Source organism: Nothoprocta perdicaria, unplaced genomic scaffold (genome assembly GCF_003342845.1).
Source record: "Nothoprocta perdicaria isolate Ctin4 unplaced genomic scaffold, notPer1 scaffold_575, whole genome shotgun sequence".
Classification (NCBI taxonomy): Eukaryota; Metazoa; Chordata; class Aves; order Tinamiformes; family Tinamidae; genus Nothoprocta; species Nothoprocta perdicaria.
In genome coordinates, this window is record NW_020455838.1 from 19850 (window position 1) to 34190 (window position 14341).

Sequence of the window (14341 nt, forward strand, 5' to 3'; positions counted from 1 at the left end):
TAGTCCTGAATATCTTACTCAATGAATAACTGCTTGTTACTGCTGTCTGTGTAAAACTACAGTCATACTATCCAAAGATAAACAAATATAAAACAACATTAGCCACAGACCCTGGTCAATTAGAAACGTTGCCRTCACAGCTGCGAGCGGGCCAAGAAAAGTTCAGACACAGCGAGCCTGACAAGAGGATCATAGTATATAAGCAGATTTAATACGTACACAAGCGATGTTGCTTTAACAATAAGCTTATCCCTAAACCTTGTTTTTTTCCCACCCTGGTCCACATTTGTTTAAGTCAGGGATGGTCAGTTCTACTTTGCGTTACTTGATAGAARCTTAAGTGACAGCAGGTGACTTCCCGTCCTGCAGCCTGGCCGAGCGCTGTCAGTCCAAGCYGGCAGCTCAGAACTTGGCTGGATGCAGCTCCCCGCCCACTACCCCCCTCGTGGCCATGCCCAGCGCCGAGATGGGATTGCAAGCCTTGAGCCGGGATTTAGCCTCCGGCCAGGGACTTAGCGCTGCAGGCAGGAGGAGGTGACTGCTGGGGGCAGGGGCAGGAGGGGGCAGGRGCCTGAGGCTCAATGTGCCTCCCTCACCTGAGCTGCTCTGGCCAGGCCCGTGGGGCTGCCACGGGAGCAGCCAGTGCTTGGCTCTGCACTCACCGGGCAGGGCTCGTGATGCCAGGTCAAGGGCCACGCTGGCTTAGGAGAAAGCGGCTTAGGAGCTTTCATGCGCTGGGGGGAAGGGACCAGCCCAGAGCTCAGGAGCCAGGTCTGATCCCTGCGAGGAGCTCAAAGTGCCTGCAGCAAAAGCAGGGCCAGCAGGGGAGGATGTGGGGCAAGTGCAGCTGCTTGCTGCTTTGTGAGAATGCAGGACTAAGGTTGCCCCAGCCACAGAGCCTGCACCTGGGCAAGCTCTGAGCACTTGTCCATGAACCTCTGTGCACAGCCCCGGGTGACAGTTTTATGTCTGAGCCCCAGTGCCACATGGGCACGCCACTGCCAGCGTCGTGCCTRCGAGAGGAGCCACACGCAGCGCTGCTGCTTGTCGTTACATCGCTTTATTTCACATGGCGACAGAATGAACAGAACAAAGGAACCGCGGTTGAATTGTAGCCCTTCCCCTTCCCAACAAGTCTCAACACCAAAAGGAAATAAATAAGGAAGTGCAGGGGAGAAGGGTGGGGGCGGGAAACAAGGAGGGTGCTGCTGGGCCCCAGAGTGTAACCACAAGCTCCCAGTGCTGTCCCTGCCCTGAGGGGCATGAGGGTAGGGAGTGGGAACCACAGCGGGAAGAAATGCTGGACGAAGGGAAGCAGGGCAAGAAAACCCTGCCAAGGGCAGGGCCCCTGCTGCCCAAACCTGCTGGAAGGAAAGGCTGGGGCAGGAGGTTCAAAACCCAGAGGGCAGTGCCCAGCCGTAGTTCCCATGAACCTGGAGAAACAGGGCCTCAGGAACAGGGGGGACAGGATGGAGAGGCTGGGGAGAGGCTTTGGGGCARCGGGCACGAGCCGTGGTGGCTCCGCGCCAAGGGAGGCCCTGTCCTTCAGGGCCCTGCGAGCTTCACCCCAGGGCCTCCCTCTGCAGGGCATCAGCTCCAGGCCTGCCATGGGACGCGGTGCTGGTTAACGGAGCGGGCACTCCTGCCTGGTGAACGGAGGCTGCGGGCGCCCGATGGTGATGAGATGGGGGCCGTCCCCCGCTCACTCCTCGCTCTCCAGCTTGAGGCTGACGCTGCGGGGCTTGGAGCGGGGCAGGCCCGGCGGCGGCGCCGCGTCACGCTCCGCCTGGCTCGGCCCCCGAGAGCGCAGCAGTTGGCTCTGCTTGCGCAGGAAGTCRACGGGCGCCGGGCAGCCATAGGTGCCTTTGCCCAGCGTGGGCCGGGGTGGCCCTTTGGGGGAGTGGGCCAGGGATGCCGTCTCAAGCTGGGCCAGGTGGGCGACGTAGCCTTCAGAGAGGAACTGGAGGACACGGACAGCTTGAGCGCTGCCACCTCCTGCCAGGCCTCATGGCCCAGCAAGGACAATCCTGCTCCTGCCACCCCATCAGCATGTCGTCTACCCTCCACCAGCTTAGCCTCCGTACCTGGCACTGGTTGTGAAACTTCTTCACGGCCCGGCCCACAATGTAGATGTGCGCCGGRGAAAGGCCCAGGGAGCTATAGACAGAGATGTCCTTGGTGGAGCCGTAGCCGGCGACAATGGCGATCTCTGCCTGGCCATGGACAGGAAGAGCCACGTCAGGGTAGGGACTGACCACTTCCCCCCACAAATCCAACGATTCCCAGGGCAGAGAGGCCATGGATGCCCTGGGTTCTGGCTGCCTTGGGCTAGAGCTCAGGGCAAAGCGTAGGGACCAAGACTCCCTCATGGGCAGTTCCAGTCCTGCAAGTTGCCTCTTCCCACCCTCCTCCATGCCACAAGCCTCCCTGTCCCCACTCCGGRGCAATAATGGTGACATGAGGCTCTGCCCCCACAACCAGGCCCAGCTCCGAGCACCACTACGCAGCTCCTCCATGCTCCAATCCCAGGGGTGGAGAAGGGCAGGGGACCASAGTACAGCCTTGGTCACACAACCATCATCACAAGCCACCTCGGCAAGACCTCTGCTCCCATCCTGCCCCAGTCTCCAGCGCTAAGCAGCTGGCGCCGGGGCCCACCTCAGTGCGCAGGCTCTGCAGGAAAGCCGCCTTCTGGCGCAGTGGGTCATGGGTGAGACCATCGCAGAAGGAGACGGCGCCATGCGGGAAGTTGTGCTGGGAGAGCCAGGCCACCACGCGGTGCTTCTGCATGTCAGGGCGGCCCGTCACGTAGATGATCATGTAGCCTGAGTCCTGCCAGTGCCTGGAAAAGGGGAAGACGCATCCCTGCATGAGGGAGGCTCGGAGGGCACCGCAGCACCCCACGCAAACAGCGGGGCCACAGGATGGGCAGCAAGATGGGGTGTGTGGCACACACAGCAGTGGGACGGAAGGCTGGAAAGGCTTGCGGGACCCAGCCCCAGGCACCAGGGCAGGGCTAGGAGACAAACACAGCCTATTGGGGAACAAGAGGGAAAGTGCCGCCTCCGTGGGGCCAGGCAGAGATGGCTGCGGTCACCAGGAGGACCAGAAGGGGATATGACTGTTGAGTACACTGGCTTTACCATAAACATTCCMCAACCCCCCTACTAAACCACTGATGTCGGGGTGTTTGTTAGAGGAAAGGGGAAGTCRTCAGTTCCAGAGTGACCAGAAGGACAGGAAGAGGCCTGAGGGGGAGAGGGCAGACTGTGGCTCTCAGAGCTCGCCCCACGCATTAAATCCTGCCCTGTGCCTGCCCAAAGGCCACGCTTCTTCCTCTGGTGAGGACTTCAGCAACTGGGGACACCCAGCAGAGCTGTGTCTTACCACAGCTGACTTCTATGGTTAAACTCAATCACTAGCATCACCAGGAAGAGCTCAGAGCAGCTTCACCAGGAAAGCTGCCTCCTAGGCCTGCTGGTGGGACGTGCTGAGCGGGCCCAGCACTAGAGTAGGCCCAGCCAAAGCAGCTCCCTCCCTCCAGGTCTTGTCTCCAGCCATGGGCCAGCACATGGGGCCCAGGTGCAGAGCTTCCGCAAGAAGCTGCCAGGAGAGGAAGGGCACAAGGCTGCAGGCAAGGCCTTTGCAGGGAGTGAACAGTAGCTCCAGCTCTCCCAGGGGACAGAAGGCTGCTTTGCCATCCCCGCCCGCTACCCCGATCTCACAAACGGGCCATTGCAGGAGTCACGACATAAGAGGGTGTTTGCCACCCCTCTGAGATGGGCACGTACCTTACGACATCAACAGCCCCAGCCCGCACTTTAGGGTCGCTGCCCATGATGGAAACGCTGGCTGTGAAGGAGCCATCGATGCTGAACACAACTGACTCAGTGCCCCGTGCCACCACGGTCAGATACGCCTCTGCATAGCTGTGATCGCCCCTGGCACAGAAGAGCAGAGAGCATCAGAGCCCAACACCCAGCAGCTCTGCAGGGACCCCCCACCCTCCAGCACCCGACACACTTGCCCTCCCACAGGGCTTCCTCCTGTGTCACCCAGGGGCTGTGAGGGCGCACACGACAAGGACAAAGCAAAGGCACCCCAGCCTGCGCCAAGGCGAGCATCAGCCCTAGCCGTCTCTCACCTCACCACCATGCGCACGGGGTAGATGCCAATGGCCAAGGCTTTGTCTGGAGGGATGGTGAACGCCAGGCGCCCACTGCCGCTGGTCACCTCTGTGCCGTAGTGCAGCCATTTGCCCGACAGCGGCTGCGTCATGATGTAGATATCCACCTGGGTTGGGGGGGAAAGGGCCCATCAAGGACTGGCCTCACCCACCCTATCAGGTCGTGATGGCTGTTGCGTCCCCACCATACTCCACCATACAAGACACTCTGCCTCTTTCCCACCACCTCAAAGGACCCTGAAGGGTCTTGCTCCTTATAACCGTTCCCCCTGTCGCCTAGGCCACAGCAGACATCAGCCCTATCCTCCTAGATCCCCAGCAGGTCCCAGGGGCCCCGTAAGTGCCAGCGATACCTTCTCCCCTGTGAGTGTCACCACGTCCAAGGGTCCGTACATGAAGCGCCCGCTGAGGACTTGGGGTTTGCCCTCACACACAATGGTGTCGCTCGCCCGGTGGTTGGCTGTCACGTTCTGCAAGGACCACATGAGACTCAGCAGCAACAACAGTGCTGTTGTCACCAGATTCCTTTTGGCCTAAGCATCTGCTCCAGGTCGATCAATTGACTGAAACAAGCACAGGCAAGACCACCCTCTGGAAGGGACCTTGAGTTTCATCCTCCTTCACCCATCACCTTTCCCATTCCCTTCACCCTCTAGCCCAGGCAGGCAGACATCTGGCTGTGCCCAGAGCCTGGCAGGTAAGGTCAAGCACCTCAGGGCAGCTCGAGCCCCACACCTGCCCTAGGGAAGGGTAAAATTCCAGGCGGGCAAGGCCCAGAACGCAGCAACCTGGCACACACAGCCCCAGAGGGCACGTACCCGAATCTTCACTTGGGTGCGCTTGCGTTGCCACTTCTCCCGCGGGATAGCAGGGCTGTAGATGGAGCTCTCCTCGCTCTCCGTGGGTTGCGGACCCTCCTTCTCCATCACCTGTGGAGCAGCACAGCCTCAGCTCAGTTAAACCTCCCCGGTCCAGGCCATGCCGCCACAGCCAGCCGCGCACACGCCCTACCTGCCGCAAGATGAAGGCCACCACGTCAGAGGACTCCCAGTAGCTGGCATGGAAGAGGTGAGGCAGCGTGATGGTGGGGAAGGCGGTCAGCGCGTCGGGGCAGTACAGCGAGTAGTCGATGCGCTTCGGGCCCCACCAGCGCTCCAGGACTGTGGGGAGGGCAGCGCGAGTTCATATGGATCCATCTCGAGATGAATCCCACCTGTACCCTGCCCCATAACCCACCCATGCTGAGCCCAGCTCCTGCTCTGCATCACATCTCAGAAGCTTTCGCCTTGCCCTAGCCCCAGCTCTTATGGCCAAGCCCATTACAGCACAGACACCCCAGGCCAGGTGCCAGCACTTACTCTTGACGACTTCACTGGTGCTGGCAGGTGTGGGAGGTTCTCCCGTCTCGTTGCCTCTCCAGAAGCCTCCGAAACCACCGGTGGGAGTGCTAGGGACAGCAACGTCTACCTCAGCCAGGAAGAGGGAGGAGTGCGTCTGCAGGGCCTCTGCTGCAGAGCCACGGAGAGCACGGCATGAGGTGGAAGCACTGGGGCCTGCATGGGCTCTCCTCAAAGGCCCAAAGCCCCTTTGGGGATGCCCAGTCATGTTGTGGCCACTGCCGTGGGCTCTTCTGCTCTTCTCCTCCCCCCGGCATGCTCACTAAGGTGCCTCTTGGCTTTCCCAGCATCTCCCATCAGTCAGAAGCTGGGGAAGCAGAATCAGCACCAGCCTCCACAACCCAGAGAGCCCAAACGTGGGGAAAATCCCACCACGACTTCTGCGCTGGGCACCTGAAGGGGGCTGCAGAGGTGGCCAGGGCCCCCTGCCCCTTCCCAGCGCCGCCAGCGAGGCGCTCACCCAGGAGTGAGGAGGTGCCGTCTCCCAGTGGGTACTTCTGGTAGCGGGGCACGCCGAGAGGCGGCACCGCGTGGAAGGCCTTGGCCAAGAGGGGCTCCAGGCGAGAGGCGCAGGGGTCAGCCGCATGGAAGAGGTTGTAGATCTGCTCGCAGGCAGGACGCAGCTGGGCCACTGTGGCGCAAAGAGAAGGGGTTGGTGCTCCTGAGGCCACCCAGCCTGCGTGGCTGGTGACAAGGAGCCCCAGGGTAGCCAGGGAGCCCCAGGGCACAGGTGGGAAGGAGAGGCCTGTGGCAGGCAAAGGAGCTCACAGTGCATTCGGGGCCTCACGAAGCAAGGGGAAAGGCCAGGCCTGGGGGAAACGCTGAGCCTAAAGTCCCTCCATCAGCCCTGGAGAGGCTGCATCCAGCTGCGTGCTGGGAGAGCCAAGCCCAGGTTGAGAACCAGCCCAGGCGCTTTGGCCTGAGCAAGGGACACGTCCACAGGCTGGGCCGCGGGGCGGGCCATGCTCAGGGTGGTCCAGGGCAGGGGGTGCTCAGGCACACGCAAACATCGGGGGCAGCAAAGATGGGGCTCAGCCTGGAGGGGGCTCCAACCTAAGCAAGGCTGTGTGGGGAGGCCCCAGGGGAGCACGACTCATTTCTCAGTGGGCACAGGGGGCGAGCCCAGCCTCGGCACCCCCACGACGGCCTGACGGAGCAGGGAGGGCCGGGGCCTGTGCCACGAGGCCTCACGGCTCACGGGGTTCCTCACCATCCATAGCAGGCATGACGGTCTTGCGCAGCGCTAGCACCAGCCCCAGTGGAGAGCCAAAGAGGAAGAAGCCGGATACCTTAAAGTCAAGACGGGCGCTGGCGCCCTCAGCCCCATCCAGCGCCGAGCTACCACCCCGGGGTGCCTCCGCCTCTGGCGGGGCCTCGCTGGCCTGCGGGCTGTGGAGCGGAGCACAGTGAGCCTTGGCCAGCAGACACGGGGCCTCCCTGCCCCCAGTGACTTCTGCTTGCCCCCAAGCAGGAGCCACTGCTTGGACAGGCAAAGCTGTCAGGTTCTGGCAGCCGGGGAGCTCCAGACTAACCCCCTGCAAAGCCCCTTCCCAGGCCAGATCTCCCAGGAGGCCGCAATAGGGGCATTTCCCAGCCGCCCCAGACATAAAACACAACATAGGTCACAAAACGCAATCTCCTCAAAAAGTGGCCACACGCCTTCCACCCACAGCGGCACGTCTGCTGCTTCCCAGCTGCGCCCCAGCGCTCAGGGGGCGCTCACCTGCCCAAGGAGCTGTGGGGCTGACAGTCCCCAGGCTCCGGCGAGGGCAGCTGCGCCCCCGGCTCGGCATGGACCTGGGCCGATCCTCCCGCTCCGTCWGCGCCTTCAGCCAGCGGGTCTCTCCCACCGCCCAGCTCAGGAGAGATGGGCTCCATGCTCTGCGAGAGGAAAAGCAATGAGCGCCTGGCCACAGGGGCACCTGCACCCGCAAACACATCGGGATACGGGCAGGCAGGCGGGAATAGGGGTGCAGGGCACTCACCAGGCTGCCCCGGCGGCTGCTGCTCCGGCTGCCCCCTGAGCCTGCTCGGCTTTGGCACAGCGCGTCGAAGCCCAGGATGCCTCCCACGCAGTCCCCAACCAGCACCACCTGCGGGACGGCCCAGACCCATGCCGAGGAGCAGAAGGGAGAGCCTCCGAGCCCCCAAACCCTCTGCCCTTTGGACACTGGAAAAAAAACATTCGGATCGGAGCCAAGCTCCAAAAGCCTCACGACCAGCAACAGGTGCCGGGGAAGGAGCAGTATTCCCCGCAAATCCTCCCGCAACTTATAGATTAAGGACCTATTTGGCCAGACCCTCTGGCACTTCTCACCTGGCCGCAGAAACCAGCRCCCTCGGCGGAGTGCAGGAAGGTGCTGTAAGCCTGGTTGGCGCGGGTGATGACGGTGCCCACCGCATGCTGGTAGCTCCCCGAGGACGTGGCCAGGAGGGGAAGGGCTGCCAGCGGGATGTGGTCTTGGCTGCTGGACAGGCTGTCCCTGTCGTGGCTGTACGGGCTGAGCCTAAGGGACATGGGAGAGAATAAGCCGGGCAGTCCCTGCCCTGTCGTGTTACCCTTTGCACCCACTGGTGCCAGGTCAGGAGTCCCCTCTCCACAGCCATTCTCCTCCCAATGGCTTCTGGGCCATTTCCCAGGGAAAATGACGTCCTTGCCTGCCCGTAGCAGAATACGTCACCCCGAGCCCCACCTCCCACGCCCCCTGGCCAGGCGTACTTGGAGACGAGGGCATAAGCAGCAGCACAGATGGGCGGGCAGGGAACCAGGCGCAGTGCCACATGCCCCAATGCCTCCGGGAAGTGGACGCGGGTGACAGCATCGAAAGTGGCCGCCAGCGTCTGCACGTCCGCCTGCTTGGAGCCCGGCTCGCCCACGCCCTGGTCCAGGATGTTCCCGCTGTGCAGGATGAGGAAGAGCACGTGGATGCGGCAGGCCTGTGCTGCGCTCCCTGCTGAGGCGCCCTGCGGGAAGGAGAGTGCTGCCACTGGTCCCGCGGTGGCCCCCAYGCCACCGAAGGCACGGCTACATTTCCCTGTCCTGGGGACAAAAGGGCACCCACCTCCGGCAGGCTGGGCCCCACCAGCCCTTCACCATCGGCCTTGGTACCACCGGCCCCGTCCCCTGCAAAAGGAGTCCTCGTGTGAGCCGACCTGGCGTTTCCCAAGAGGGATCTGGCTGCTGTCCTGTCCTTCGCCACTCCAGCCCCCACCACACGGGGCTCACAGTTGCCCCGGACTCACCCAGCGGTTCATCCAGCTCCACCGGCCGCTCCAGCGTGTCCAGGAAGTCGTTAGAGCTCCACTTGGTCATCTCCTTCGCAAAGACCTCATCGCTGTCAGACAGGTCCTCTGAGCAGCAAGGAGAGTGTCATGGGCAGGGGCACCTACACCCCTCTCTGCCCACGGCATCCCACCCCGGGATCCTTTCCCGGAGCACGGGATTCCAGCCCACCCAGTGCACAGGCGAAGAGGCTACAGCGAGGACTCCCTCTCCATCAGGGCCTAGGGCTCTTGACCACCAACACCCCAACATGTCGACCACAGATTGTGGGCTGCTGTACCGTGGGCATCGAAGAATTCCTCCTCAGAGCTGTTCTCGGAGTCCCGGGCAATGTTCTGCATGCGCCACTCGGAGAGGCTCTGAGGAGACACCCCCCCTACCCCAGAGGAGGGCTCAGAGCCCAGCACTCCCTTTGCAGCATCGCTTCTGCTCCATGGGACTTACMCGTCCTGCTGCCCAAGCCCCTGTGGCAGCTCTCGAGCCCAGAACCACCCACTGGAAGGTACAAGTTTGGAAAAACACGGCCCCCATCCCCAGCTACAGCATTCCCTCCCGAGGAAGGCTCCTGCATTCCCATCTTCTACCCACCCCACTTCACAGACAGTCCCTCTTGCCAGCCAGGGCTCTCACCTCCGTGCTGGGAAGAGTAAGATGACCGGGAAGACGTGGACCACTGCTTGGCAAAGGTATCATCGGGGGAGGAATCAGCTGTCCCCTGTGGCTCAGCGCCGTCCTGCCCATCGGCATCGCCCAGCTCCGGGCAGCCCTCGGCACCGGCTGCGGGCGCCTCCTCGGCCTCGCTGCACTTGGCCATCTTCTGTGCCAGCATGCGGGCYGTCTCCTCTTCCAGCTGCCGGATGTCCTCCATGGTGAGCTCCGTCCACTCGTCCTGCCAGCACCAGGCCTGGCGGTGCGCTCGCAGCATCACCTTGCGCAGGCCTGCAGCAGAGGTGAGCGCCGCCCGGCCTGCGTTGCCCGCCCCCAGATGCTCCCGGAGCTCTTGAAGGCCTCCAGGGCTCCCCACCAGCCACTTCAGCCCCTCCAGCTGCCTGTCTCGTACGTGCATCCCACCCCAACCTGCTGTGCACGGTTGGTTCCCAGGGGCTTCACAGAATCACATAGAGTCACAGAATGGCTGAGGTTGGAAGGGACCTCTAGAGATCATCTAGTCCAACCTTCCTGCTGGAGCAGGGACACCCAGAGCACGGGGCACAGGGCAGCATCCAGGCAGGTTTGGAAGACCTCCAGAGAAGGAGACTCCACAGCTCCCCTGGGCAGCCTGTTCCGGCTGTCTTACGGCTCCCTGCGCCCGCTCCTTGCATAAGGACAACGGGCGACGGACACCGGGCACAGCCCCACAGCGCCCATGCCAGGGCCCGCAGCGCCCACGCCGAGGGGCAGGCTGCAGGGGGTGGGGGTCGCTGCGCTCACCTACGTCGTGGATGAACTGCTCGATTTTGGACTGCATGCCCCAGTAGCGAAACTCCACCTTGCAGAGCTTGTAGGCGCACATGAGGGGCCCGCCGGCCGCTGCCTCCAGCCAGTCGTCACCCAGCGGGCCCCGGCCTGTCTTGGCGGAGCGGTAGAGCTTGGGGTCCTCCTCAGCCTTGTACTCGCCAGGGGAGATGGGGTCGCGCACGATGTCGATGGTGTCTGTGGGGCAGAGCGAGGYGCTGAGCCCTGCGGGATGCAGGGCTTGCTACAGCCCTAAGCTTGGGGCAGAGATGTGGGAGGGAACAGGAGAGGGGAGGGCCAAGAGTTTGGCCCCATGGGGAAGCTGGTGCCGCCAACAACCACTTTCCACCCCCCAAAAACAGTGGTCCAAAGCCACCTTTGGCTAAACCCAGATCCCTTCTCTCGCTGACGCAGCACGAGGAGAGATGCAGGGACAAATCCCACTTCCCTCGCTAGCAAGGGGACCCAGCGGCTGAAAGACTCGGGCGACTCGAAGGGACACGAGGAGCTCGGCAGCCTTGGGCTCGCGGTGCCRCCAGCGAGGCCTCCTGCGCTGCAGATGCTGGAGGACCCTCCTTGCCGCATGTCCCCTTGCCCCAGGCCTCCCAGCTCCAGCAGGAAAGCCCRGAGCTTAAGGATGAGGAGCTGGGCAGGCAACTCGAGGCGGGAAGAACTGTGCRAGGCGGCAGCATCAGGCACTGGAGCTACAGGGCAGGACCAGCCGCATCCCCCTCCTGCTGCATCCAGGGTCCATAWCCAGCAGGACAAGATCCGAACCTGGCATCCCTCCAAAGGATGGGGCAAAGCGGAAGGACATTTGGAAGAACAAGACACACCTGCCTCAGCTGTATTAGCTCTTTCTACTGCCAGGACAGTCTGGAAAGCCCCAGAGTTCGGGGTAAAAAACAGGCTCTGTTGCTCAAGGAGGAGCAGAAGGAGCTCTGGGAGTGTGGAAAGTGACAGCCCCACAGCTGCAAGAGCCTTGTGTTGTCACCCTGAACGTGGCTGCACCGGCGGCATTGCCTSGGGACCCCGATACCTGCATGTCCTGCAGGCGCCCCAGATCCAAGTGCTGCGGCATGGCAGGAATACCCCCAGGAATACCCCTCTCTACAGCCCAGGCAAGTCCTTTCCAGTGGTATTTTCTAGACTGCTGGATGAGAAATAACATATAAGCCATGATTCCGCAAGCAATCCAGAAAGGAGCAGCCATTCCTGGCTCCTTAGACCATGAAACCCCCTAAAAACACAGTTCAGCACCAGGCCAGGAGATGCACAGACTAGGCCAGCTCCAAGGCCGCAGTCTGGGGCTCGTTTGATGGCAGGGGCTGCACGAGGCCCCACGCAGCAGAACTCGAGCAGGCAGCCGGGGACACGCACAGACCCAGCTGCACCCCAACGCCGRGGAGATCCTTATACCAAAAAGCACCCGAGCAACTCGCCGAGCAGCTCAGATCCCACCACGATATGCCCGGACGGTGGGGGAACTGCAGCAGGACTCTGCGCTGCCAGCGCTAACAGCCGAGAACGGCAGCAACTCGCAGCACGTCCCGCAGTTGCCAACTTGCCCCGAGAGACATCCCTGGCCCTCACTGGGGAGCAACCTGCACGTGGCGCAGGAAGCAGCACTCCCAGCTGGCTGCAAGTGCTTCGGGGGCAGGAATTATGGGGGAAAATGGGTGCGAAAGAGCGACTCAGCACGTGGACGGCACGAGAGGGGGCTCGGCAGGARTGAAGGCTCTGAGAGGAGCTGAGACAAAGCTGAGCACCAGCCCCATTGCACTGTTATCCCTGCAGTGACTTGCGGGTCTATTCGCTCGTGCTGCTACGGGACAAAAAGGAACCTGCGAGGAGGCAGCCGGGCATTTCGCAAGGGGAAAAGGAGACTGGTTCGGACCCTGGAGTGCAAACCTTGGCATTTACTCTGCCTTCAGCCACCCTCTGAAAGGTGATCCGGATGGCCTGGGATTTAAATCTGAGGTGTCACAGGACACCAAGGGAAGAGCACAAGCCAGCAAAGAAAATTCCAAACGGGACTGGCCGGCGCAACGGGACACGATGCCAGCTCTCCAAGGAGAAGCCTCTGGTGGCAGCAGCCAAGACGCAGCCACCAGGCCCTGCAAAAAGCCCGTGGCAAAAGAGGCCGGGGAGAAGCCGGAGCAAAGGCTGCAGCCCCAGGGTCGGGGGACCACCCGGTGTCAGGGTCACTGCTGTTCAGTCACAGCCCGAGGACTGCAGGATCTGTCCCCCGGCTCCGATTTGCGCTGCCAACGTGCAAGCCGGACATCCCCAGACGCCAGCCGGGCCAATGAAAGAAATAGGTCAGATGAATCATTTCCTCCAAGTGCCTATTTTAAGGCCTCCATTTTAAGAGGCGGCGCGTGGTGCCTAAAGTGGTGAGCTCCCTGCCGCCCGGGAAGGGGGCTGGCAAGGGCCAAAACGGCCCCATGGCTCCCGAATCCCACCCAGGCATCCAGGCTCTCCCATGGGAACCCTCTTCAGCACTGCCAGGGAGCACCGGAGCGACCTGGATGGAAGCACTGTGGAATATGGGGGAAAGCAGCGGAGACAGGAACAGTGGGGAGGGAAAGGTGCTCAAAGGGAGGTGGTTTCATCTCTCCCCGTGAGGTTTCCAGCTGTTCCTGTTGGAAAGCAGGGGACTTGTTCCCAATTCCCTCTTCCCAACTCCCTCTTTTCTGCTAAGCCATGGCGTGTCCCCAGATCCCCTCCACGAGCCCTCAGGGTGTTCCCACGCACACCTGCTCTTCTTGAAAGAGGCCTCGGGAAGGCAAAACTGCACCCAGGAAGATGGGATGGGATAAGGAAAGAGGAGGGAGCGGCTCCCCCGGCAGCACCAAGGTGCTAGAGCCCAGGAAGGGAAGAGCTGGGAATTAAAGATCAAGGAAGCCAGGGGCCATGCCGCCCTCCACGGCATTTTCGGTGCAGAATCCTCCTGATTCCGCACTGAATCCACAGAGCAATCAGCAAGGAGCTCGCAGCACCCAGCCCCAAACTCAAGAGCCACAGCCCATCCAGTTATAGGCGAGAGCTGCCCCAGGGCGCGCAGGGCTGCTCCGTGGGAAGCCACGCGCGTTCCATTCCGTCCCATCCCATCCCGTGGGAACGCCGCTGGGAAGGCTCCGCTCCGGCTTCGCTCCTCCTTGGCACCCCGCGGCTCGTACCCAAAATCCGCTGCCTCTTCTCGGCGGCGCTCAGGTTGAAGACGTTCGCCTGCTGCCCACAGTCGGGCCGGTAGTAAGTCTCAATCTCAATGGAGAACTTCTCCACAAAGGGGCAGGTGTATCTGCAGGAGGCACCAGTCAAACGCACGGGGCAACGAGCCCTAAGCACCCCCTGCCCCGAAGTCCCTCAGTGGGGGGCAGGACGAGGCTGCGCCCCCCGCACCTGGTACGTGTGTAGGGGTAGGCGTTCCAGGACTCCTCCTCCACCTGCAGCGCGGCCTTGGGCAGCAGAGCCCGGAACCAGCTGGGGATGTGGGAGCCCACGTGATAGATCTTGTGCGTGTACTGCCCRCTGCCCCCCGGGCCGTCGGTGTAGGGCCGGTTGGCCAGGATCTCCACGCCGCTGCCTTCGCCGCTGGACTCCTCCCGGCTCTTCTTCTGCGGGGCCGGGGCCCAGCTGAGCTGTGCCCCACAGTGGCGGGGAAGCTCCCCCCGGGCACGCCCTGCCCCTCACAGGCACCCCCGGGTGCCTGTTCACCGAGACCCCAGGCAGCCGCACACACTGCAGCTCCCCACATCCCGGCACCCTTTCCAAAGCGCCTCCCGTTTTTCTGGGTGCCTCGTGTGCCCCAAACCACCCCAGGGCTCTGTGCTCAGCCCTACAGCCCTATCGCCCCACACACAGACATACAGCTCCATGCATGGCCCCAGCACCCACCAGCCCCACACAGTCCTCACATTCCCACTGCCTGCACACCCCAGCCCCATAGCCCCTTGCAGCCCTAGCCCCATAGCCCCTCCACACCCCCTATTTCAGCCCCAAGACCCCATGTCCTGC

General features: G+C 62.4%; 1 protein-coding gene across 1 annotated transcript; it reads right to left on the reverse strand.

Annotated features, from left to right (window-relative positions):
* Positions 1-1170: 1170 nt before the first annotated feature.
* Positions 1171-14206, reverse strand: PITPNM1 (phosphatidylinositol transfer protein membrane associated 1). The gene is made up of 23 exons (XM_026048820.1): positions 14195-14206; positions 13727-13941; positions 13504-13625; positions 10298-10519; positions 9497-9805; positions 9147-9242; positions 8827-8934; positions 8646-8707; positions 8303-8547; positions 7901-8090; positions 7569-7676; positions 7307-7464; positions 6794-6972; positions 6044-6214; positions 5545-5694; positions 5198-5346; positions 5005-5115; positions 4540-4656; positions 4145-4293; positions 3792-3941; positions 2659-2842; positions 2085-2213; positions 1171-1960 (listed from the first exon to the last, which is right to left on the reverse strand). The coding sequence occupies exons 1-23, from the start codon at positions 14204-14206 to the stop codon at positions 1703-1705; spliced, it is 3594 nt and encodes a 1197-aa protein (XP_025904605.1). The 3' UTR covers positions 1171-1702.
* Positions 14207-14341: the final 135 nt, after the last annotated feature.